The sequence below is a fragment of the Myotis daubentonii genome, chromosome 1, assembly GCF_963259705.1.
Source record: "Myotis daubentonii chromosome 1, mMyoDau2.1, whole genome shotgun sequence".
Lineage (NCBI taxonomy): Eukaryota > Metazoa > Chordata > Mammalia > Chiroptera > Vespertilionidae > Myotis > Myotis daubentonii.
In genome coordinates, this window is record NC_081840.1 from 23717246 (window position 1) to 23740539 (window position 23294).

The 23294-nt window shown below is 46.9% G+C and overlaps 1 protein-coding gene across 3 annotated transcripts in view; it reads left to right on the plus strand.

The window, feature by feature from the left end:
• DPF3 (double PHD fingers 3) overlaps positions 1 to 23294 on the plus strand; it is a 274154-nt gene that overhangs the window by 201887 nt on the left and 48973 nt on the right. For 2 of the 3 annotated variants that reach the window (XR_009452415.1, XR_009452412.1), the window contains exons 8-9: positions 14333 to 14461; positions 17316 to 18684. Coding sequence is in view for 1 of the 3 variants with exons in the window: in XM_059691834.1 (XP_059547817.1) it covers positions 14333 to 14461 (129 nt within the window). In the remaining 2 variants the exon portion in view is untranslated. The remainder of the gene's footprint in view (positions 1 to 14332; positions 14462 to 17315; positions 18685 to 23294) is intronic. The other variant, XM_059691834.1, reaches the window with a different exon arrangement.

Consider the following 23294-nt stretch of genomic DNA (forward strand, 5'->3'; position numbering starts at 1 on the left):
CTCTCTGAAATCAATAAAAATATATTTTTTTAAAAAAAGGATCATCTGACTACCCAAGGATTTGAAACTGCAGAGAAAGGAATAACTCTATCTGGGCTCCTCTGGGGCCTCCTCTCACAAGGAAGGTTCCAGAAGCTTCACAAACACCTTTTTCATGACATCTCTCAGTGCCCCCTTTGTGATTAACCTCAGTTTGGCTACTGGGGAGGGTGGGGCAGAAAGGCCTTCAATGTCCATAGAAGCCGTCCTTTTCCTCTTCCCCCATTTCCCTGGATGAATCTGAGAGACAGCAGTTTTCCCCAGATTCTCTGCACCACACAGGCCACCCATCAGCGTGCTGCTCTGAATGTGTGCTCGGTTTCCTCCGCATTCCCCTGGCGAGCGGCCCCCAACCATTTTCTCGGGAGCACTAATTGCCGGCATCCTTAATACCCAGTCATTAGTTGCTCCCACTGCTTGTGGTGGGGGCGGGCTCCCATCCGTCCTGCCCCTAAATGCCACTGGGGCTGTGTGGTGAATCGAATGTGACAGCTCTGCAGCATCCTAAGGTCTCAGCTCTGTGATCCTCCCTTGGCAGGGCTGTGGAGTGGGGGAGGGAGGCAGGGGAGCTTAATCCTCGAGGCTAATCTGCAGTCCCTCAGGAACCGGCCTGGACGCTGGACGCCAGTGTGGTGGGAATGCTGACTTTTCCCTCTTCAGCTGTAGCCTGACCCGAGCTGCTGGTGAGCACAGGCCTCTCGGAAAAACAGCCCTACAGACGCAGGCGTTTCCAGGGCCCTGGGCAGCGGCATTTGCACCACCTGCAGCAGAGAGGCCTTTTGACTTTGGTCCTCCTGCTGTCCCTCGCTGCATCTCCCCCAGCTGTGTCTCCAGCAGAGCCCATGGCTCATCCCCGCGCCTGCTGCTGCTGAAAGGGCAGAGTGGAGCTGGCACTGACCTTCCCCCAGCCTCGCTGCCCTGTGCTGCCAGCTCAGCATTGACTGCCATTCCTCCCATCCTCCTGCCCCTCCCAGCTGATGCTCTGTCCTTTGTTCCTCTCCTAGTCTCTCATTTTCTCCTGAGCACACGTTTCTCGTCCTCCTGTAGGCTTGTCCCCTTTCCTCTGTGCCCTGGCCTGTCTGCCTCAACCACGGCCACCCCAGGGCTGCTAGGAGCTCCAACGCTCCCCTGGGGAGCGAGTGCTTTTCTGATGGGGTCTTCCCCGCCTGAGCTGCTGCCCTTCTCTCCCTGTGGGAGGCCGGATTCTTCTTTCTTCCTCCATTTCTCTTACTATCTTCATCTTTCTATAAATGAAATCACTGTGTGTGTGAGCGTGTGTGTGTGTGTGTGTGTGTGTGTGTGTGTGTGTGTGTAAGGGAGGGAGTGCTTGGGCGGGTAGGATTCTGAGGGGTGTCTCTCAGAAGCATTCTGTTGTGACTCTTTTAATGCCACTTTGGTAGACAGCCCTGGAGGGGCCAAGGTAGCAGAAAGAGCGCTAGATTAGAACTCCAAACTCCTTTGGCACAGGCTTACAAGGTCAAAACTCTCCCTGAATTTCTTTTTACCTTCTCTGTGCAATGGGAATCTGTTACAGACAATGTTTTTAAAGTATCTTGGCGTGGGTGTGAGCATTTATGAGGTGCTAAACCTGGATGGAAAAGCTATGTGAATAAATTCAGTCTAACCCACTCATCTGTGCGTCCGTCCATCCATCCATCTACCCATCAATCCATCCGTTGGTTTAGTAGCCATGCACTGAGTGCTGCCTTGCTCCCTGTCCTTGAGCAGCTCCCAGTCTTGCGTGGGCACGTGTACTAGGACACGCGCAGGGTGGGTGAGGGAGCAAAGGCTCTGAGGCACACACAGTACACGTCCACTCCATTGGGCTGGTGTGCTCTCAGGGCAGCAGCAGCACCTGGGACTTGTTGGAAATGCAGATTCTTGGCTCCAGCAGACCTCCTGAAACAGATTCTGAGGATGGGGACCAGCAACCCGTGTTTCAAGAAGCCCTTCAGGGCATTCTGGTGCCTCTAAAGGTTGAGCACCACTGCATTAGGGGATTTGCAGAGGCTTCACTAAGGAGGTGACATTCACGGTAGCCCTTGAGGAATGAGGAGGAAGTATTCAGGAGATGGAGGTAACTGCATGTACAAAGGCAGGGAGGTATGAAGTAGCATGGCATATCAGACCATTGGGAATAGTTGGCTCTGACGGCATTGAAAGGATGGTAGACATGTTGGCAGAGGCCACAGCTGGAAGTGTCTTCTGTGTGTGGTCGTCATCTTGTAGGAAATGGAGAGCGACAGTAGCAATTACTAGAGGACAAGAACCAATAATTTATAAGGAAATCTGTCTGGTATAGTATTAATTGTTAAATGGTATATCTCTTTTATTTCATACTGTAAATTAGTATAAAATGCTCTCTATAACATACTTGGAACTCCTAAGAGGAACATGTTTTTTAAAATATGGGTCTGTAAAATTTATTTCAAGCCTATTTTAAAGTCCATGGAGTGGAAGTCGGGTTGTCCTAGGTCTCGGGAGGTCTTAGTCTTCCCTACACACAGTCTTGCCGGGCACATAGGCTTTCCCTATCTATCCGGCAGGAGAAGGAAAGGCCCCATTGTCAGGTACCTTTGAAGCAAGCTGTACTTTGTAGAACTGAAGGAGGAGAGTTGAGTTGATGAAGGGTAATGGCTGATTAGATGATCTGAAAATTAGTCTGATAATGGGAAAATTATCTAAAAGAAGCATATGATGTCATTGCCACAGTGATAGGAGAGATATAACAGATGTTGTCTTCTGACTTCTCTGTCCTCCACTGCATGGCCCTGGGGTAACAAGAAAGACTGACACAAGCTTAGAAATTTGGGGCCTGAAAGATGCCAGAAAAGCCATAAATAAACGGACACAGCCCACTACTTACCCAACCTCCGTGCAGGGAAATCAGGCTTTGTTACAGGGGGCAGAAGGGAAATTCAGACATGGGACTCTGTCTGGGAAAGTGAGCTGCTGCTTGCTTCCTGAAGAGCAAGTTTGGAAACTAACAACAGGTGTTTTTTAGGTACATTATTTCATCCTTATTTAAGCAAGTAGCTTACAGATTGCAAAGTGAAGAAGAACCCAGGGGTTGCTTTGGCCTTGAGAGTAGACTTGGAGTTCATTTCCTAGTCCTGTGGATCATCCACACCCAGTGGCCGAGAGAATGGCATTGGAATTGGCCAGGCCAGGGTGGGTCTCGTAACTGCTACTCTGGTCAGTTAGTTACACGTCTCTGCGTTTTTGTTGCCTCATCCATAAAGCCGCAAGCATAATCACTGGACCTCATGGGGTTGCTGCGAGTCTTCAGTGGGGTGGTGTGGGCGTTTGGCACCAGGCCTGCACGCTGTGAATGCTGATATCCCATCTCTGTGCCATTTGGACCAACAGAGCATGTCTGTGACCACAGATGGCTGATCTGAGTCAGGGCCCATCTGCGACTGTGCGATACTGTGGTGCTAACTGCCTGTGGGGGTCTCATGGCATCAGGCGTAAATATCAGAACCTGACCTGGCCCTGGCATATCCTTTGCTAAATTTTAGATATGGGACACCAATCCTTCTACACAGGCTGCACATGTGCATTTATTGAGAACTTACAGTGCATGTGCCCACCTGTGGGGCTTAGTGAAATTGGGCCTCCAAAAAGGCATCACATGTGGCTCAGCCTTAGGAGACCTTCTGGTTTAATTGGGAAATAAGATGGATGCTGGAAACCCAGAGAGAGGAAGCTGTGGGGCAGAATCTAGCCAAGTGTGGTATTTATCATCCTGTGTCCCCAGGATCAGGCATGCACCCGCCACCTGCCTTTCTGTGAGTCTCTTATTTCTCTTACATTTTTGACTTACTCACCTAGAATGTTCAGGATTGAAGAGTTCCATGTCCCAAGAAACGATGACATCAGTACTTGCTGACATTCCTTGAATGTGTCAGACACTGAGCGAAGAGCGCCACATTTATGTCATTCATTCCTCACAACAAATGAGGTGGGCGCTATATCCCCTAGAAGACATACCAAGATGCACAGAGACTGAGTATGTGCCCGTGCATGGATGGGAATTCTCTAGTCATGTGTCACTTCTTTTCCTGCCTTATCAGAGATAAAATTATTTCCCATCTAGGAGAGGAAAGAGGCAAAGAAATTGTGGGACACCTACTAGGCACCAGGCAATTTACATGTATCATCTCGCATAATGTTACAAGTCCATGAGACACATGTTATTGCTCTCATTTTGTGGAGTAGAAAACTGAGGCTCAGAAAGGGTGAGTAATTTGTCTCAAGTAACATGAATAGCAAGATGGGAAGCTGAAATGTGAATGTGCTTGAGGTGGGCGCCGTTCAGCTACGTCAGCACGTTGGGGCCACGCGTGATGGATCCCAGTCTTAGTCTGGGATCTTTGTCATGGTCCTGCTGATTGCTCCTAATTTTTACCTTTAGGCCAATTGTCAAATGAATCATATTGCCTGGTGACTTTTCAAGAGAAATTAATGTTTTAATGAGCAGTATCTTAGTTAGCTCAGGCTTCCATGCCAAAGTCGACGGGGTTGCTTAAACAACAGGACTTTATTTCTCACAGTTCTGGTGACTGGAAGTCCCAGGTAAAGGTGTCAGCAGGGTTGGTGTCTGTGAGAACTCTCTCCTTGGGATGGTTTTCTTATGTCCTCACAAGGCCTTTCCTGAGTTCATGTGGGTGGAGAGAGAGAAACAAGCTCTCTGGTGTCTCTTCTTATAAGGGCACGAGATCCCGCCATGAGGGCCCCAGCCTCAGGACCCACCTAACCCTAATTGCCTCCCAAAGTCCCCATCTCCAGTCCCATCCCATTGGGGTTAGGTCTCCAACGTATGCATTTTGGGGGAGACACTATTTAGCTCACAGGTAAATTGAGTCTCCAAAAGTAATTTGAGCTGTGTGTGGTGCTATATGGATCTCATCCCTTCATTACAAATTCTACTTGAGACATTAGTTTATAAAGGCGTTTTACTTTTAAAAAAATCACACATTACTCCGTTCAACAATTTTGAAGATTTGTCCTTGGCTCTTTGTTTTCTTTCACCACCCACCCACCCAGGTCAGCTCCCCTCCAAAATATACCCCAGATCTCTCCCTTTCTTCATCTCCTAGCCACACTGGCTCCTTCTTGGATCATTGCATCTTCTTTATTGGTTTCTCAGCCTCTCTTCTTACCTCTTATAGTCTATTCTCCTCTTATAGTCTATTTTATTTCAAAGTATAAAATAGATTATGCCATTCCCTGCTCTCAATACTTTCATCACACTTGGATACAACTCAAACTCCTCACCTTGAAGGCCTGCATTTTTTGCTTCTCAGAGTGTGGTCAGCAGCACCAACATCACCTGGGACCCAGGTGATTGTCTTGTCCAGGTTTGCCCAGGCCTTCTCAGTTTGATACCGAAAATCCTGTGCCCTGGGAACCCCTCAGTGCCACCCAAATGCAGACAGTTGACTACTTTGCAGGGAAGCTTCATAAGAAATGTGGAATCTAGGGACCTATCCCTAGATTTTAATCATAATCTGAATTTTAATGAGACCCCCTCACATTTAAGAAACCCTGGCCTCCAAGGCCTGCCAGCCACTCTGATTTGACTTCCCTCAAGTGTGTGGTTGCGTGTGCTCGGGTTAGGGCAGTACCAAGTGGGCCAGCTAACAGCCACACTACCTGGGTTCAGAGCCAACATAGCCACTTACTGACATGTGACCACAGACAAGCTACTGGCTTTCTTGTGCCTCAAGTGCCACCTATGTAAACCAGAACATTAATGTGTCTATCTCATAGGGTTATGTGGTGATTAGATATTCATTCAGATAAAGCACAGCATGAACAGAAAATACGTGTGATGCAGTGTGTGTGTCTCACATGTTGTGTAGAGCCATGGTTCTCGAGCTTGCGCACAATAATATCCCTTGGAGGGTTCATTAAAACACAGACTGCTGGGTCCCACCCCAGAGTTTTGCTACACCAGTAGGTCTGCGGTGGAGCCCTCGAATTTGCATTTTTAATAAGTTCCCAGGTGAACCGTTGCCTTAGAGAAATCCAGCTTTTGAAGACTGGTTTTCAATCTATTTCCTTATAATTATTTTCTTTTGGATGCACTGGGTCAGGTAACTGGCCAGGAATCAGGCTGCACTGTTAAATCTAACGGCTAGTCTTGGTTTCCATTCTTTCCTAACGTTCCATTCTACCTGGGCAAATGTCTCCATAGCTCCCAGCACCTGCTGCCTGGCTTGCTTTCTGGGTGTGTCCCCATCTGGGCCCTCCTCCCTGGCTGGGCTTTCCCTCAGCACTGGTGCCAGGATTCTGTCCTAATTTTGAGGTCTGAAACTTGAGGCTCATCCTTTTCCTTTTTCTGAATACTGTTTTTCAGTCTGAAGGACCCAGAAAAGGCTGGTTCATTGTGGACCGATGGGGTTGACGTACCCGAGTCCCATGGAGGTGGTGGTGAGGAAGGGTGCAGAGGGGCTGGGATGGGCAAGGTAGGAAGGAGGCTTCCTAAATTCTAATAACAATAATATCCTGACAACCTAAATGGATAAAGCTTAGCTGACTCTAAAGCAGCAGGATCAAGATGTCCTGTAGTTCTCTAGGGGAATGACACTCCATTCAGAGCCCTGTTGACATAGCTGCTCTCAAATGAAACCATTTTCCCCTCAACTGACTCATTTGGTGACAATAACATTTGCTGCACCAGGGCATGGACTGACCCACATGACCTTCTACTGGAAAATTAAAACATCTCCTGTGCTTTTCCTAATCAGCACTGAGAAGAGTAATCAGTTTTGCTTGGTCTTTTTCTCCCTTTCCTGAAGCATCAGTGACAGACCTGGTGCTGCTGGCCCAAGTCTGGAGCACAAAGGACATTACTGATGGGTCATTTCTGGCCCCAGACTGTGATGTGGTATCCAAACTTCTGGCCAGTTGTAACTCTAACCAAATGCATCTGTCAAGATGGAGACCTCAGTGTGAGAATACATGTTTTCTGTTTCTGTAGCACAGTGTCTAGGAGTAAATATTCTCAAGGCCCGTGTCTAACAGTATGAGTTTTGTATTTCATAAAGATGGAGGAAATGAAGGTAGATGCAAAGAAGAGTGGGATGGCTGATACCACATTTTAAAACACAAAAGCACACAGTAAAACATGGCCTGTTTTCTCATTGGCTGGTGCAGGGCTCCTGGCAAGAGACTGAACATGGGACTCAAGGGGCTCTGGGGCCAACTGAGTCTGGGGGTTCTTAATTCCTTCCATCTGGTTTTCTAAGAAATACCTAAGGGAGAGGATTCCTGCAGGAGAGCAGGCCTGTTGTTGGCTCCTCCTCCCCCTCCTCCTCCTCTTCCTCCTCCTCCTTCTTCTAAATATATTTTTATTGATTTCAGAGAGGAAAGGATATATATATATAAATATGAATAAATATAAATACATATATATATAAATATTAATATATATATAATGATAAGAGAGAATCATTGATCCGCTGCCTCGTGCACGCCTTCCACTGGGGACCGAGCCCGCAACCTGGGCAGGTGCCCTGACTGGGAACCTAACCATGACCCGGTTCATTGGTCGACGCTCAACCACTGAACCGTGCCGGCCGGGCCCCATTGGCTTCTTCACTGCAGCTTTAGTCCCCCATTACTCCTGTTCCTCACTCTTTCTGTCCCTGCCATGAACGGGACTGACACTGGCAGTGCCTTAGCATGGTCACTCAGAATTTGGGGGATACTTTGCATGCACTCAGTTTCTGGTTTTTGACTTTTCTTTGCCTGGCAGATCCTCCCCCCACCCAAAGCCTCTGCCAAGATTTGTCTATTCTTTCATTAAGTATTTATTGTCAACTCCGCGTCAATCACTGCGCCAGGTGCTGGGGATTTAGAGATGAAAGGCACTGTGCCTGCCCTCAGGGAGCTCACGGCAAATAGGGAAGAGACACACAAGCATGAAGCGGCATGAAAGACTGAGCTCCTCTGGGTTTGGAAAACTTTGTTTTTCTGTCTCTTCTTTCACCCTATTTAATACTCAAATGATGGGCCTAAAAGGGACACGAAGACGCCATCTAGCATATTCTCTCGCCTCTGAGTAGGCTTGCACTCAAAGAACTGAGTCTGGGGAAGCCTTTCCAGGTTCCAAGGCCTCTTTGGAGACGCCTGCTCCTCTGACCACGCCTTTGTGTCACTGCCCTCGTCTCGTAGCTTGTGCTCCATCCAGCTCCTTCTTTCTCATGTTGTCCTTGGTAATTCGGAGTCTGGCGACTTAGCTCCTTCCATTAAAACAGCCCTGGGCCTTCCCTGCTCTAGCGGTGCCTGGAATCGTTCTGCACCAGCAGCCCCTCCTAACCCTTGTCCTACGTTCTCATTGTGGTCAGCGTCAGGCAGCAAAATGGCCGGTGAGGAAGGCAGTTCTCTGTCCCGTGGTGAGTGGAGCCTGGTGTCCATTTCCCCGCCAGGCTCTGGAGTCCCTGCCTTCCTTATTCTGGGAGGAAGGGAGCCCTTGTCTTCCTCCAGGAGCCCAGGGCAGGGCCCAAGTTGCTACTACGCGTCCAGGAAGAACCAGCCTGAGTGGGGTCCCAACATTTTTATTCTTTGGATCTGTGGGATTTATTTTTTCATCTCTTCTAGGGAAGCAATGAAAAAAGGTGGCAGGCCTTGGAGATAATTTATATGAGTAAACACGCAAGGCGTAGGGTGAGCAAGAGCATGAGAATTAAGGCCATTTATCCAGGCTCTGAGGCTTTGTTTGCCCTCTGGTCCAGCCTTTCTCACAGTCTTTATCTCACCACATTAACCCTCTTCTCGCTGTTCTCCTCACGGGCCCAGCACACATCTCTGCACAGCTGCCTTCTGGGCTCCAGCCTTTGCTGCCTCCCCCTCCCCCGCCCTCGTCCCTCATTAAAGGCTGGGTAGAAGGTAGCTGATGTGGCCGTGGCCTCCAGCTGAGGCCTGCTCGCTGATTCTGAAGGGAAGGCACGTTGCCTTACACCCCCACTCTTCCCTCTCCCCGTCTCCAAAGCTTCCTCCTCCAGCCTGGCCTGTCTGTGTGGCCAGCCTGGGGCCGCCTTTCCCTCTTTTCCTGCCCCCTTTCTTTACTCCGTCCTGTGAAGCTGCGCTCTGCACAGCCAAGTGCACCAGGCGAGGATGCTTTACACTTGAGAGATGAAGTAATAACAGGTGGCAAGACCAGAGGCTGCAGGAGCCCAGGATTCCAGTTGCCATGGAAACATGTCAGACCTATGGAGGGATGGGAACTGTCAGCCGTGGAGGGTGGTGGGGGGACAGGAGAGGCACATTTCCTGGAGGGTTCTCCTCACTGTCCCCCGGTTCCCCACCGGCTGTGCACTCCAACTAGCAGGCCCCGGGAGACCACCGCTGGACTGGGGCCGGGGCTGGGTCAGGGCTGGGTGGCGGGCACCGAGCGCGGCCACGTGTTTGTACACACCAGGCCCTGGCAGGCGGTCCTGAGCGTCTGCTCAGGATGTGAAGTCACGCTTTTGTGGATGTGCCCTGGAGCAGCCTAAGCTGGCTGGCTTCCTGTTTCCCTAGGACACTTGGGACAGAGTTCAGGGCTTGGAAGAGCCGGATGAGGGGCTGTTGCTGATGCCAGACTGTCCCTGCCGCCCATTCCTTCATGTGTGGCAGGCATATCGCAGCAGAGATCAGACGGAACTGGAGAAAGGCAGCCCTGTTTGGGTGGTAGTTCTATGGAAGAGTTGGGGTTGTGATTGCCATAGACACGGCCTGATTGAGGTAGAAAATACCATCGTGTGCATTTTCCAGAATGACTGCGTAACCCTTCCTGAGTGTGGTGGTGGGACAGTTCGGGGCTTGGCTGTTCTTTCTCTTGGTTTGATTTATATGAATGCTCCCTCCACCTTCTAGGCCTCCCAACCCTCCTCAGGAACTTTGTTCTTGATTTCTATTCTTTTCTTTCATTGAGATTTTTGGAGTTATCTGCCCAGATAAATTCCGAAACTCTTCAGGCTCACTTTATTTTCTCAGCAGCTTCCTTGTATCTCTTATATGATCTCAGCCCATGAACATTAATCAACAGAAAACCAAGTCCATCATTGCGGGCGCTGCCACCGAGATACCACTCGGGCCTTTGCCCTCACTGTCATCTTATTCTATAAAGCGGGACTCAATTTCCCATAAGCAGGGGCAGAATCTCTATTTAAATCCCACTTGCAAGGTCTGGGCAAGCTTCCTATTTATAGTAAAATCCTTTTTCTAATGATCTCAGATACAGTACCAGGAAATTGCTCACCCTGGGTCAGGCCATAGGCCAACAGAGACATGGTGTGAGCTTTAGTTTAAAAAAATTCCTTCCCGGGCCCCTGGGCTCTCCGGAGAAGTGTTTCTGCTGCAGAGCATATGACAATAAGCAGGTCACCGGGATGGATCCCTGTGAGAGGGACATTAAGTTTCAGTTCAAAGGGAATTTCCGCTTTTACCAGGCCAACCTCAACTTTTATTGCTTTGGGATTCCTAAATAATGGGTTAGGTGAATGAAGAGATTTCTGAAGTTCATGAAGAGATTTCTGAAATATTTTATATGCAAATGTTGGTCAGAAAGTGTTTGCCCCTGGAATTCCCAGGAGGCAGATTATAGGCCGAGAGTCTCTGGGGACACAGACAACCTGGAGGTGAACCCCGGAGCCAGCCCTTAATCTCTGGACTTCAGTTACCTCATCTGTCAAATAATCCCTACTTCACAATTTGTGTGTGTGTGTGTGAGAATCAATGAAATACCATATGTAAAGCATCCAGTGTAAGATCCATCACAGTTTTGTTGTGTAATAATTTGCTGCTTTTTCTACTCTTAAAGCCGTTGAACAAGAGGGCGGCTGAGTGGGCAGATGCAACCTGGTGTCCCCTTCTCAAGAGACAATGAAGCGTAGTCTTACAAACTTTTCTAGGATGTTTGCATGTAAGATGGTGCTTCACCTACCGTAGTAGGGGCACAGTGTTATTCTTGCTGCAACCCAGGGCTCTCAGCTACCGCTCCTGTATTCTCTGGGAGTTAGAGATGACTGACCCATCTCTCTGGACATGGACCAGCTCTGCTCTGAGGACGAGGGAAATAAACCAGGCAGTGAATGACATTCAGCACAACAGATAACTCTGCCCCAGAGAAAGCCAGCCCAGTGCTCTGTCCCTGCTGGGAAGTCCCAGGGGTGGTATCACTGTGCTGACTGCTTGCATCTCTGCCGTTCTCTTCTGAGCCCTTCATCCCACTCGTTGTTAACCATTTCCTGTGCACAGGCCCGTAGGCGTTCCAAAGATGTGTTTGACGTGGTCCCTGACCTGAAGGAGTCGATCCTTTAATAGGGGAGACGAGGCAGGTGTACACATGCATAAGCAAGAGAAGCAACCTCAGAAGTGTCAGCAGAGTGCCCGCCCCAAAGCCTGGTTGGGAATTGGGAGAGCTCCATGGGAGAACTCTCACCCCGAAACCGATCCTAAATACCAAAACGTGTATGAGAACCAGGTGCGAAGGCTATCTATGAGTCTACGCCATTTTACCAAGGTGGAAGAAAGCTTTGAGCTTACTGTCATGAGAAGACAGTAGGAACTGAAGCAGAAAGGATTTTGCTGGAAATGAAGTGTAACCATTCAGTATTCCTTCCTATCCTGGGTCATTGCTCTACTAAAATACAGCCCCTCCCTCCCCCACTTCTAGCATGTCACAGCTGCGTACACCAGGGCCTACAAAGATTGTAGCACCTCTTCACCTCCCGGGCCTGGCACTTTCTGTGGCCAATAACCGACACCAAAATATGTGGGGACCCTGTTCTGATTCAGTCTCCTCAGAAATTTCTCTTCATCAGATGAATTAAATTCTGTTCCTTTGGTCTTTTTATATAGGATCAGTTTCTCCATCATTGTCTTCTTTGCTCTACTAGATCATTTCTGAATTTTTTATTTCTTGCCATATTGGAGTCCCTGATTTAATGGTCTGGGTGTTCTACCAATGGTCTGCTGGTGGTAAAAACTGTAAAGGATTATCTGGGAGTTCTTATACTCTATATTCTACTTCCTTCTTCTCATAACTCACAAGTGATGCAATGGGTTGAGGACAACCGGCTTCTTTGGTTGCTTAAAAGATTTTGTGAAAGGGCAGAAAAAAATCTGATATAATAAGAGGTCCCTAAGAGAACAGGAGAGAGACAAATGGTGAGATAGGGCCTCCTGAGAGTTTTTGTGAAATGATACACGTGAGATTTTTTGTATTGATTTTTATGTGGGAAGCTACCTAAGTTGTAACTGGCATCTCCACATTTTATGTCTAGTTCATACCAATCCTGAAATTTAACTTTTGTTTACACTCAGCCCCTACATTAAATACACCCCACTTTTTTTTGTCCACCTTGTGACTGATTTCCATGATAGTCTCTTGGTCAGGAAACCCTGAGTTTACTTGCTTCATAGATGTGCCTGGCTTTCTTAAGAGAGTTCCAGAAATGGTTAAGATGGCAATTGAGAGAGAAGGAAAAAAGGGACTTCCTTCTGGATTTGGGCAATGAAAATGTTCTAGGCAGATGTACTGGTTTTTGGTGATTTGCAAAATGATTCTCTATGACATGCAGATGCCTTTGAGATACAGAGACTGATGACAGGGTGTGGCGGGCTCCTCTGTGTGCCCCTAAACAGCCAACACTTTTCTTGCAGAGACTTGTCTGCCTCCCTGAAGATGAAAATCAATGACTTAGAAACTGATTAAACAATCCAAATAGCAACTGATAAATGGATTAACCCCCTCTAATGTGATTCTGCAAGCTTTTGTCTTCTGCCTTTCCCAGGTAAGTTTTTCTATTCCTGGAGGCAAAGCAGAGGCATGGAGGAAGCAAAGGCCAGAGGGAATCACATTAAAGTGGGTGAATCCGTTTATCACTTACTGTCTGGATAGTATTTCTGCTCACATATCTGCTTCCTTTTACAGCTTCGTACCCTACGGGACCCTGATTAATGTTAGCCAGTGAATAATGAAAGATAGCAGACGTGGGTATCGCGAGGAGGAAGATGCCCCCGTGGTTTAGGCTGATCCCATAAATGGAGAGAAGTTTCTTTCTACTCGCAAACAGGGAGTGTTAATGTGACAAAGAAATGTCCACAATAGGACCAGAGAAACAGAGGAAAATGGGGGAGTTTCTCCCGAGGCAGAGAACCTGTGCAAGGCTTTACTCCAGGCAGTAGATACTGAGAGTGCTCCAGGACAGGCGCTGTTCTCATAAGGGCTTGTTTTAAGACAATGTTCCAAGATTTTTCTCTGTCTGTATAGGACTTTCATCATGGGTGGCTTATGAGGATCTTAAGCCTCAAGGCACACTCACTAACTCGCTTTTCAGTCCATCTCTGGCCTGAGGCTCAGCTAAGTGTCCAGTCTGATTCTAGGCACTTGGGGTCTGCTGATTATCTAGTCCTGGGTGCTTTCCATGACCAGCGAGTCTGGACTTTAGGGAGATACAGCTGAGCAAGAGTGAACACCTGTGCACCTGCCAAGATGCTCATCAGAGTCCCCAAGAGCATCTTCAGTGTCCTTTCTGGAAATGAATGCCCCTTTGTTTTCCTTTTCAGGGATGGTAGGACTGTCTCCTAGACAAAAGCATCTTTCCGAAGGGCAGGGCCTAAGCATCGACCATTCTCCCTCTCTCTCTCTTCTCTCATTCTCATTCTCATTGCCTCCCTCCCTCCCTTCATCCCTCCCTCCCTTATCACACCACTGTTTATGGCTGCCATCTGCTGTTTGGGGCCTTGGCCCTGAGAGCTGCTTGTTCAGGGATGAGAGCAGTTCACTTGACCAGCAGGCCTGGATGCTGTGCCCATCCAGGGATGCAATCAGAGGAACAGGCTTGTTTCTTCTAAAATGCAGAGCTGTGAAATATTACAACAATCAAAGTAAACTGGGTGGCTTGCAAAACATTGATACTATTTTTCAAACATGTTTTTATTGATTTTAGAGTGAGAGGAAGGGAGAGAGAGAGAAACACTGATGTGAGAGAGAGAGACACACACATCAACCGATTGCCTCCTGAATGCACCCCCTGACTGGGGAGCAAACCCGAAACTTAGGCACGTGCCCTGACCAGGAATAGAACTGGGCATCTTTCGGTGCATGGGATGACATTCCACCAACTGAGCCACACTGGCCAGGGCAACACTGGTACTATTAACAACTTAGTCATAACAAAACCTCAGATTTTAACTTCATCTTTTTTTCTGGAGCAGATTTTGCCAGACTTGGGAGAAGAGGGGGCAGTGGAAACTCATCTCCGTCTAAAATTCAATTAAAAAAATGTTTCTACAGCCCAGAAAGGACCGGATGGGACAGTCATTCCTAACAACTACTGTGACTTCTGCTTGGGAGGCTCCAACCTGAACAAGAAGAGTGGGCGGCCTGAAGAGCTGGTGTCCTGTGCAGACTGTGGACGCTCTGGTGAGTGTGGCCCTTCCTGCACCTGTGCCCGTAGACCAGCAGCTGTTCCCCGCACGCCTCTGCCGTCTGCCATGGGGTGGAGGGTGGGCGGGGAAGTTGGTGGTGGTGATGATTTCAAGTACAGAGGAGCTTTCAGGTCATTGGATATTTTTCTACTTTGAATCTCAAGAAATCATGCCTCGGGAGCCAGGGGAAAGGGAAGGGAGAAATTCTGGTCTTGTGTTTGGCCTTTTCATGAAGTGGATATTCCTTTGTGTGTGTTGTTGTGAGAAATGTGGGGACACCTGGAGACACACCCAGCACTTTCTTGTATCGGGTGCTGTACATGTAGCACAAAGCTGCGTTTGTTCTGCGGAAGTGCCTGGGCGCACTGGAAGGTACGGAAACATGAATATTGGGGCGGCAGCTACGTTTTGAGTTGTGGGAGTCAGAGACCCCTGCGCTGCTCGGTAGTAGCATCAATATCGCATCCATTGGCCGCTCATCCCATTTTCTCATGTGGAACCAAAAAAGAGACCCTGATAGAGGAAGGAGACAGAAGGGCAGTGTTCTTAGGGCTAATCTGAAGTTGGCTTGGCCTGTTTTGAAATTTCCATTTTTAACCTCTCCAAAGACTAAAATAAAAAAAGACTTGGATCCTGTTCTTTCATCCCTGAAATGAATTCAGGTTTTCAAGTTTTGCTCAAGCTGTTGATTGTTTTTTAATTCTAACCAAACCGTTACCTTGGGCTGGTTGTGGTTGGTTGTACTACCCATCTTTCATAGATTTTTATGTCATAACTAGGCCAACGAGAGATTTCAGACTCGTGTTTAGTCTCCTCAACTATGGACTCTTGTAGGTGAGATGCAGTTCAGGTGGACACTGGATCCAGCAGCGAGGAGGCCCTGCTCCTTCCACAGGCTTCCCCGTGTCCTTTCTCCTCCTGCTTCCGAGAATAGGGCCGAGGTGACCACACCTGGGGGTACTGGAGCAACTCCGTTCTTCCTTTGCTTGGTCCACAAACTTTAGTCTCTCTCTCTTTTTTTTTCATTTGGCTTTTGGGTTGTTTAGATTCAAGACTGACTTGAGAAGTAATTTAAAAAGGAGTGGTTTCCATTGCGTGCAACTCTCAACATTTAACACTTAAGGACCCTGACAGGGTGGCCCACTGCAGTTCTGTCAGTTCATTTACTTTGAAAACATGATACCTAAAGCTGAACCTTTTACTCTCCTGGTGCCAGTTTAGAAAAGAGGGCTTGTGTGATAGTGGACTCTGGGTTTTAGATATTTAAAAAGAAAATGAAACAAATGAAATTCAATTCAGTATTTTTAAAATGAACGGCTGTCAGAAGCGAAGTCACTGGGTGTGATGCTCTAGGCAGAAGGCTATGGACCGCGGGGACGTGCTAGAGAGGGCAGCTTCAGGATCCTCATTACAAGCTACTTCCTTCCCTTCCTTCCCTATAAAAGATGAGGTACTTGAATCTGATTCATGGGGGACCAGACGTGGGTAGTTGATTTTTTTTTCTATCCAAACCCTTTTTCTTCACAGCCTTTTACTCAGCTTTTTCTTCCCAGGATCTGTCTGCTGTGTGACTCAGGGGCCATTTTATACCAGCCTAGGTGTTCTCATTGCATTTGCCAAGGATATAATTTTGGTGACTAATTTAGTCCAGGGCTGCCTCTGATTTTCCTGAAACAGTTGATACCTTGGGAATAAACAGGTGGCATTAACCCATGGGATGTGCTTGTTAAGAGAGGGGGCAAATACTTCTCCAGGGCCTCCTGGAGTTTTTCCAAGGAAGAGTGTGGAGTTTGGAAGAGCTCTCGTTCCCTCCCAGTCCATCCCACTTCCTGTTTCCAGGGGAGAAAATGAGATTCCTGATCCTGGCACCGTAACTGGCCTATCATGACCTTATCTGGGGGTAATCCTGGGGCCCGTTTAGAATGTAAACAGTTTAAACCTGAGTTGTACAAATTTCCGGAAATAACTCCTATTTTTTCACTTTCTTAGTGCTCTGAGTTAGATTTGACAACTCTGGACTTTCTGGGGTAACGAAGACCTGGGCGTGTGTCGTGGCTGGAGTGTGTGCGTGTGTGCACATGCATGTGCATGGGTGCACACACATGTATCTGTGGGCACATGTATGTGGGTGCAGATCACAATAATGTCCTCCAGTGGTTAAAGAAAACGAGAGACTCTTATTACCTACCACATGTCGGACTTTTCAGCTTCTTTTTGCTTTCAGTGCAAATGAGCCACATGGTGTAAGGGCAGAATTGAACGGGTACTGAAAGAGTGGGATTAGACACAGGTAAAAACAAAAATAAAGCAGATGGAGGCTTAACCGCCTGGAACGGGTTATCTGACAGTAATACCTTTGCAGAGCTGCCTGTCAAAGTGAAGGACACACATTGTGCAAGAAACACCCATGGAAAACACCAAAGAAACACCAGCCGGGCTAACACCCACCAAGTCAACTCATTGTCTGGGGTGGGGCTGAGTGAGTGTGTGTGTGTGTGTGTGTGTGTGTGTGTGTGTGTGTGCGCGCGCACACACACATATGTGCGTGCATACAGAAGAGAAAAAAAATCTCGTGAGGAATCTTTCACTCACGTTCAGAGCTGTGGACGTACATGTTATGGTAGAGGTGATGTCTTTTCAGGGAGGGAGAAATCCTTTTCCCTGGAAATGTTGGCTTTGTCCTTTTACTCCAAATCCCTGTCGCCAGGTGATGCACCCAGTTAATCTCTTTTGGTGCAAATGGTTTATGATCTTGCTAAGAAGCATAATGTTGTAATAATATAATAAGAATATTAATAATGCTGTCTGTTGCTTAACCCATGTGCTGATATATTCATCATACATGTCAGCTCATTTGGGAAGAGAAGGCAGGAAGGAGAAGGAGGCAGCGGCCGCAGCACGCACCACGGAGGACTTATTCGGTTCCACATCAGAAAGTGACACCTCAACTTTCCACGGCTTTGATGAGGACGATTTGGAAGAGCCTCACTCCTGCCGAGGACGCCGCAGTGGCCGGGGCTCGCCCACAGCAGACAAAAAGGGCAGTTGCTAAACCCATGAATGGACTCTCTGGGCAATTAGCCATCACCCTCTGACTTGGTCATTGTTCTGGTTCTGACACATTTTTTAAAAAAATGAAAGACAACCTTAGATTTTTCCCTTCATCCTTGCTTTTTCCTCTGGCCTTCCACCCATCCCTTCCCCCTTGCCCTTGATTTTGAGTATGTACAGCAGAAGCACAAACTACTGAAACAAAACAGAACAAAAGAGCAAACTAGTCCTTCAGAGAGATGGCCTCGTGATGTGCTGTTTATTTTCCAGAGCGATGAGAAGTTAGGCGAACTGTCTCTCGGGGGAGGGGATCTTTTTGATATGAGCAGAGTTGATTTCCTCAGTGTTCCTATTTATTGGCAAAATGAGGAGAGGAGGAATATTGGGTTTGGAAACAAAGAACCAATTACATTAAATAAATTATTATTTATATATTCTAACTATTATTAGAAACTGACTTTTTTTTTTGAGAGAGAGAGAATGAAGGAAAATCAAAGAAATTGAAGTAATACCCTGTTTAGAAGGAAGCCACTGGGGGAGGATTGATCCAAGGAGGCCCGGGCAGGAGGAGTTCCTCGGTGGGAGATGATTGCACTTTGTACCCCACGGACTGTCTGGCTCCCCTTGGCAGACCCCTCCCCATTTCTCATCCCTGACCTTTCCGGCTTCCTCCCTGCTTGCGAGAAAATGTCAGCAGTTGCTGAGAAGTGCGGGCTGCTGTGTGCCTCCCTCCGGCACCTGGGTCCCCCCCAGCAGCGTCTGCTGGGCTCCTCTTCTCCATCAGCGGAGCCGCTGTTTGGTGGTTGCTGGTTTTTCACTCACTTTCCTCCTGGTGAAGAGCGATTTCCAAATGCAGCAATGGGACGCAAGCAGAAAGTCATGGACTCAGCAACCCGAGCTGCGCTCCTGGAAGGAAGAACGCTACCTGAAGTACATTTCCCTGCCCCCGCACCCCTCTTTACAAACTTAGAAATTCCCGTTGGATGATCGAGTCCTCCCGTATCCTATTTTTTATAGTGCCCTCCAGGCACTTTGTTTTATGTTTCCAATAGCATCTCCTGAAATAAACCAAAGCCACACTTGCTCAAGGCCCCTGGGGCGATGGAGAAGACCACCCACCTTGTTGGCAGTCCCAAGAGTGAACAGCTGTGCGGGCCTAGTCAAAAGGTATGTCTTGGCTGACCTGTCTTACCATGAGGGCGAACCATCATAGTTGTTTTTTCCCCCTTACTTTCTTTTCTTCCCTCCCCACCCCCACCTACCTTGTCTTTTGTGGGTTTTTTTTTTGTGGGGGGGTTGGACCCCCTTCTTAGTGTGAGAGTGACTCCCGGGTAGCCTTCCCCTCTGCCGTGTCTGTGCATGTACCCCCACAGGGGCCTGGCCCTAGTGTGAGGACTGAGCTTGCTTCGGGCTCCGTGTGGAGAATGGGGGCTTCTGGCTTCTGGCTCAACTCTAAGAGAAAATGCCTGGGGACGTGCCTAGCTAATTGCCTCCCTTGGCCACACCTGGAGGGGGGTGTCCAGGGAACTGGTTTGGGAGTGGGCTGCTGTACTTGGCAGGAACGAGGGGGCCTGGCCATAGGGGGACTGCATGTTGAGGTTGGCATTTCTTGCTCCAGGTACCAATTTAACAGCCAAGGGGATGCATCCAAATGAAAGCAGGTCTGTGATTAGGCACAACACTCACCTGAGCTGATCTGAAGATTCTGAACTCCCACTAAGTGCGGTCAAGTTCTTTGGCTTCCGTGAGAGCACAGGTCCAGAGACATGGGTTCTGCCATTTGGCTTGGGTTGGGCGAGGAGAGAGGCCACGCAGGCTCTTAAGTGTCTGGGAAGATCCGCTTTGATGGTCCATCCTTTGCAGACCCTCGGTGAATTAGACATCTCGTTAAAATAGCAAACCAACCAGACAAAAGCAAGGACCAAGCAAAGAGACCCACAGGTGGGCCCTTTGTGCTGCTCTGGTACCTGAAACAGGCAGGGCTTTTGCTCCGCTCCTGCTTCAGATATGTACGTGCTCGCCTGGGCGTCTGTTCTCATTGTGAGAGAACGAAAGTAACAGCCTCATCCAGTTTGGGGATGTCCTGCCTAATCTGTATGTGGTCCCGTTCCTAGGGAATATGGCATAAACCCCCAACAGCTAATATTCCTGCATGTGCACGTGTGAAAAGCCAATATAGTTGGTTCCAGTTGGTTTCTGCTAAGGGAATACAATCTGCTCTTGCTGTCACTCTCCACCTCTTCATCTGTTCTATTACTTTGAGTCAGATATTGGATTCATGGCATTATGACTTCCTCTCACTGATGAACTGTGAGCTCCCATGTTAATAAAAGCATGTCTGACCAATGGATACTGTCATTTGAAATCTGTCTAGTTGTTTGTAGTCCTGAAATTCTTAATGACAACCTATCTTTGAACTTGAAAAAAAATTCAATCCACATAATTAAAACAGGTTATGAAAACCCACCTAATTTCAGAGTCTAGCTTGGAGTTCTGAAGGGAACGAAGAATGAAGAATTGTTTAAACAAGGCAAACCCCCATGGGAAGATTTATCGGAGGATGGCTAGCGCTGATCTGTCTTATGTTTACTACTATAACTTGATTTTCCTTTTCTTCTGTTGGGGAGAGTGGATATCCCCATCTTTCTCAGCTGGTGTAGCCAGTGCGAGCATGGCGCTATATCTTAGCATTGCCTGAACACCTTGTCTCACCTTACTCACTGTATACAGACTCAGAATTTACATCCTTAAAAAAAAAAAGAACGAAAAAAAGAAGTGGGAGGTACTTTAAAGATGATCAAGTTCAAATCTTTCCTTTTTAGTTGAAAAAGATCAACTCAGAGAGGTTAAATGAGTGAAGTGAGAGAGCAGGATGGACACTGATTTGGAGGCAGATGTGTTAAGGTGAAAGAAGGAAACTCAGGGAGGTTATAGGAGGAGGAAGCTGGATGTCCTGAGTTTTCAACCACCTTGATGGTTGATGTATCTTTTCCACCCTTTCTCTACGTAACAATGGCCAACATTTATGTGCCAGACACTGTTCTGAGTCCATTCCCTGGAATAGTTTACTTAATCCTCATGACTACCATATGAGGTAGGTGTTTATGTTATTCCCAGTTTACAAATGGGAAAACTGAGGCTCAGTAATAAGGTTAAGAGATGTACCTAAGGCCTCACAGCTAATACGGAGTCAGGTTTGATCCCTGGCCACCTGGCCCCAGGACCTCCTGTACTCTTATATTATGGTTCTGTGCGGCCCTTGCAGGTTACTACATATGGAATATAGGAATATAATACAATATTCCTATGTGTAACCTAATTATATAAATATTAGTTCATTATTAAAGAGAGACATGGAAATTATTTACATGAAGATTTCAGAAATTCAGTGGATGCATAGTGACTTGTTTCATTTTATATACTTGACAAGGATGTCACTATCTCTACATAAGTAATAATCCTTGTCATTGAGAGCTACTTTGGTGCCTCCATCTTCTGGGAGAACTTTACTCCCACTTTCACAGTAACTGGTTGAGCCCCTTCACACATTCCTTCAGCGCCCTATCCAACAGCTACTACTTTTTGTTTGCAATACTTTTCCTTGAGTTTTTTCTGGAAGCGTAATGCCTCCTTTGGCTACAGTTATGGCTGCACTTCAGTTAACGCTTGGTCAAAAGGGGAAGATATACAGTGGGGCCTTGACTTACGAGTGTCCTGACTAATGAGTTTTTCGAGATACGAGCCGTCTCTCGGCCGATTTTTTGCTTTGAGTTGCGAGCTAAAATTCGGGTTATGAGCCAGCTTCAGATACCCCACCGCTAGTTGGCGCAGCGAACGTCACAGTGAATGCCACATCATCAGCCCAGCATCATGTGTCTCACTCGTTCACTTTTTGATTTGACATACCAGTAATTTGAGTTATGAGCTCCGTCACGGAACGAATTAAACTTGTAAGTCAAGGCCCCACTGTATGTGTATATACCTCCCTTGATTTTTCGCAGGTCCAGTTGAAAGAAGGGGTATTTATAATGAATATAGCTCTAAGTGGTAACCTTATTAAAAAGGATTAGAAGAGTAAGCAGTTAGGTCCCCAAAAAGAAAATTCCAATTAAAATTCTGTACAGAAAGTTATAGAAAGCTCGACATTTAAGCCTCATTTCTAGACATTCCCTCCTGATGCCTATTAGGAACAAAGGTCTCCTTTTTCTGTGACCTCAGGAATTGCAGCAGTTGTATGAGCAGTCAACACATCTATTGTTTTGTTGTTGCTTTTGTTAAATAAGTATCACTGACTCCAAATTTAACATAAAAGAAATTAGAGTCATCAGCATGAAAATGATTTAACTAGTTTCCTTTGTCCTCAGCTCAATAAAGTGTCCACCCAAAATGTTTCAGAAACATCATCTAATTTTCTGAGTCCTAGCCCAAAGATAGGAGAATCAAATATATAGAACTTTCTAAATTTGTTACAACATTCACATCCCCTGGGGGAACTGTTGATGAAAAAGGTGATTATTGTTTTGTCTGTCTGATGTTTTTCCCTACTTAGAGCAATCTGATCCTTTATTTCTGTTATTGAGACCATGTGGAGATCAGACCCTCTAATCACAGTAACACTGGGAGTGAGAAATATGCATTTCATTTTTTAAAGATACTTTAAAGTCAGTAATGCAATTTGCTACTGGTCTTTTAGAGAGAAGGATTTAATAAAAATATGATGTGCACATCAATAGCATCCCTTTAAGTCTTCCTGCTTACTTTGCATCTCTCTATGCTCCTAATGGGCTGCAGCCGATACTGCCTTTATATAGCACTTGAGGGAACACAACATCATTACTCGAGGAGAGAACTAAAGGCTGCTTGGAGGGTCTCACTTCATGGTGGAGTAAAATTAATTAATATTATCCCAATATGCCTCCTGTTACATCTGATGAATATGATCTTGAACTTCTACTTCAAGTTTGAGCAGGCTCATGTATTAGGCATTTTTCCATAGGGGATTTTCTTTACCTTTGGAAGTGATGTTGCTTGTGTATTACCTGAGTCAGGCATTTTTGATCCAGTGAGTAGAAACCTACGGGAGAAATGAAAAGTTCTGGGTTTGGTCTCAATCCTGTGTGAGTTTGTTGCCATGTATCTCTGCCTCAGTTTCTCAATTCCTAGGCTATGGACATTTCTTACCCTTTCATAATACATAACCACATTCTTTCATGATGATTCTTCCAACAGCCCTGTGAGATGTGATTTGTTCTCATTTTACTGATGAGGAGACAGACTCCATCAGGTTAGATGGTGTGTATGAAGTTGCAGGGTAAATGGTGTCTGGGTCTTCCAATACTCTTTCCTCAGTCTAGATTGACTTCTCCATCGACCACATTTTGAGGATTTCCTGAGTAAAATCACTAGGGGGCTTTGAGATCTTGCGTTCAAGGCTTCTTTGGATTGAGAGGAGGAGGTATTTGATGCTGTCTACACAAATCAAATGATTACCCCGCCTCTAATCACGTTAGAATCCTGCCGAGGAACAGCAGCGTCTAAGTCCTCGTGAGCTCCCCCCAAGAACGAAGGTTGAGCTTTCTAAATGGTCATTGTTTTGGTGGTGACATTGGGGTGACAGTGAGGGTGTGAGTAGTGAGGAGGCAGGGAGTGAATAAATACCCCAGGCCTTGTTTTAGTCACATGCCAAAGTGCTTCTGACACTAAAACATTGAATTATATGATGCTATTGTGCTTCATAAAAGTGATTTCTGACCGTTTAGTCAAAATAACAGCATAGG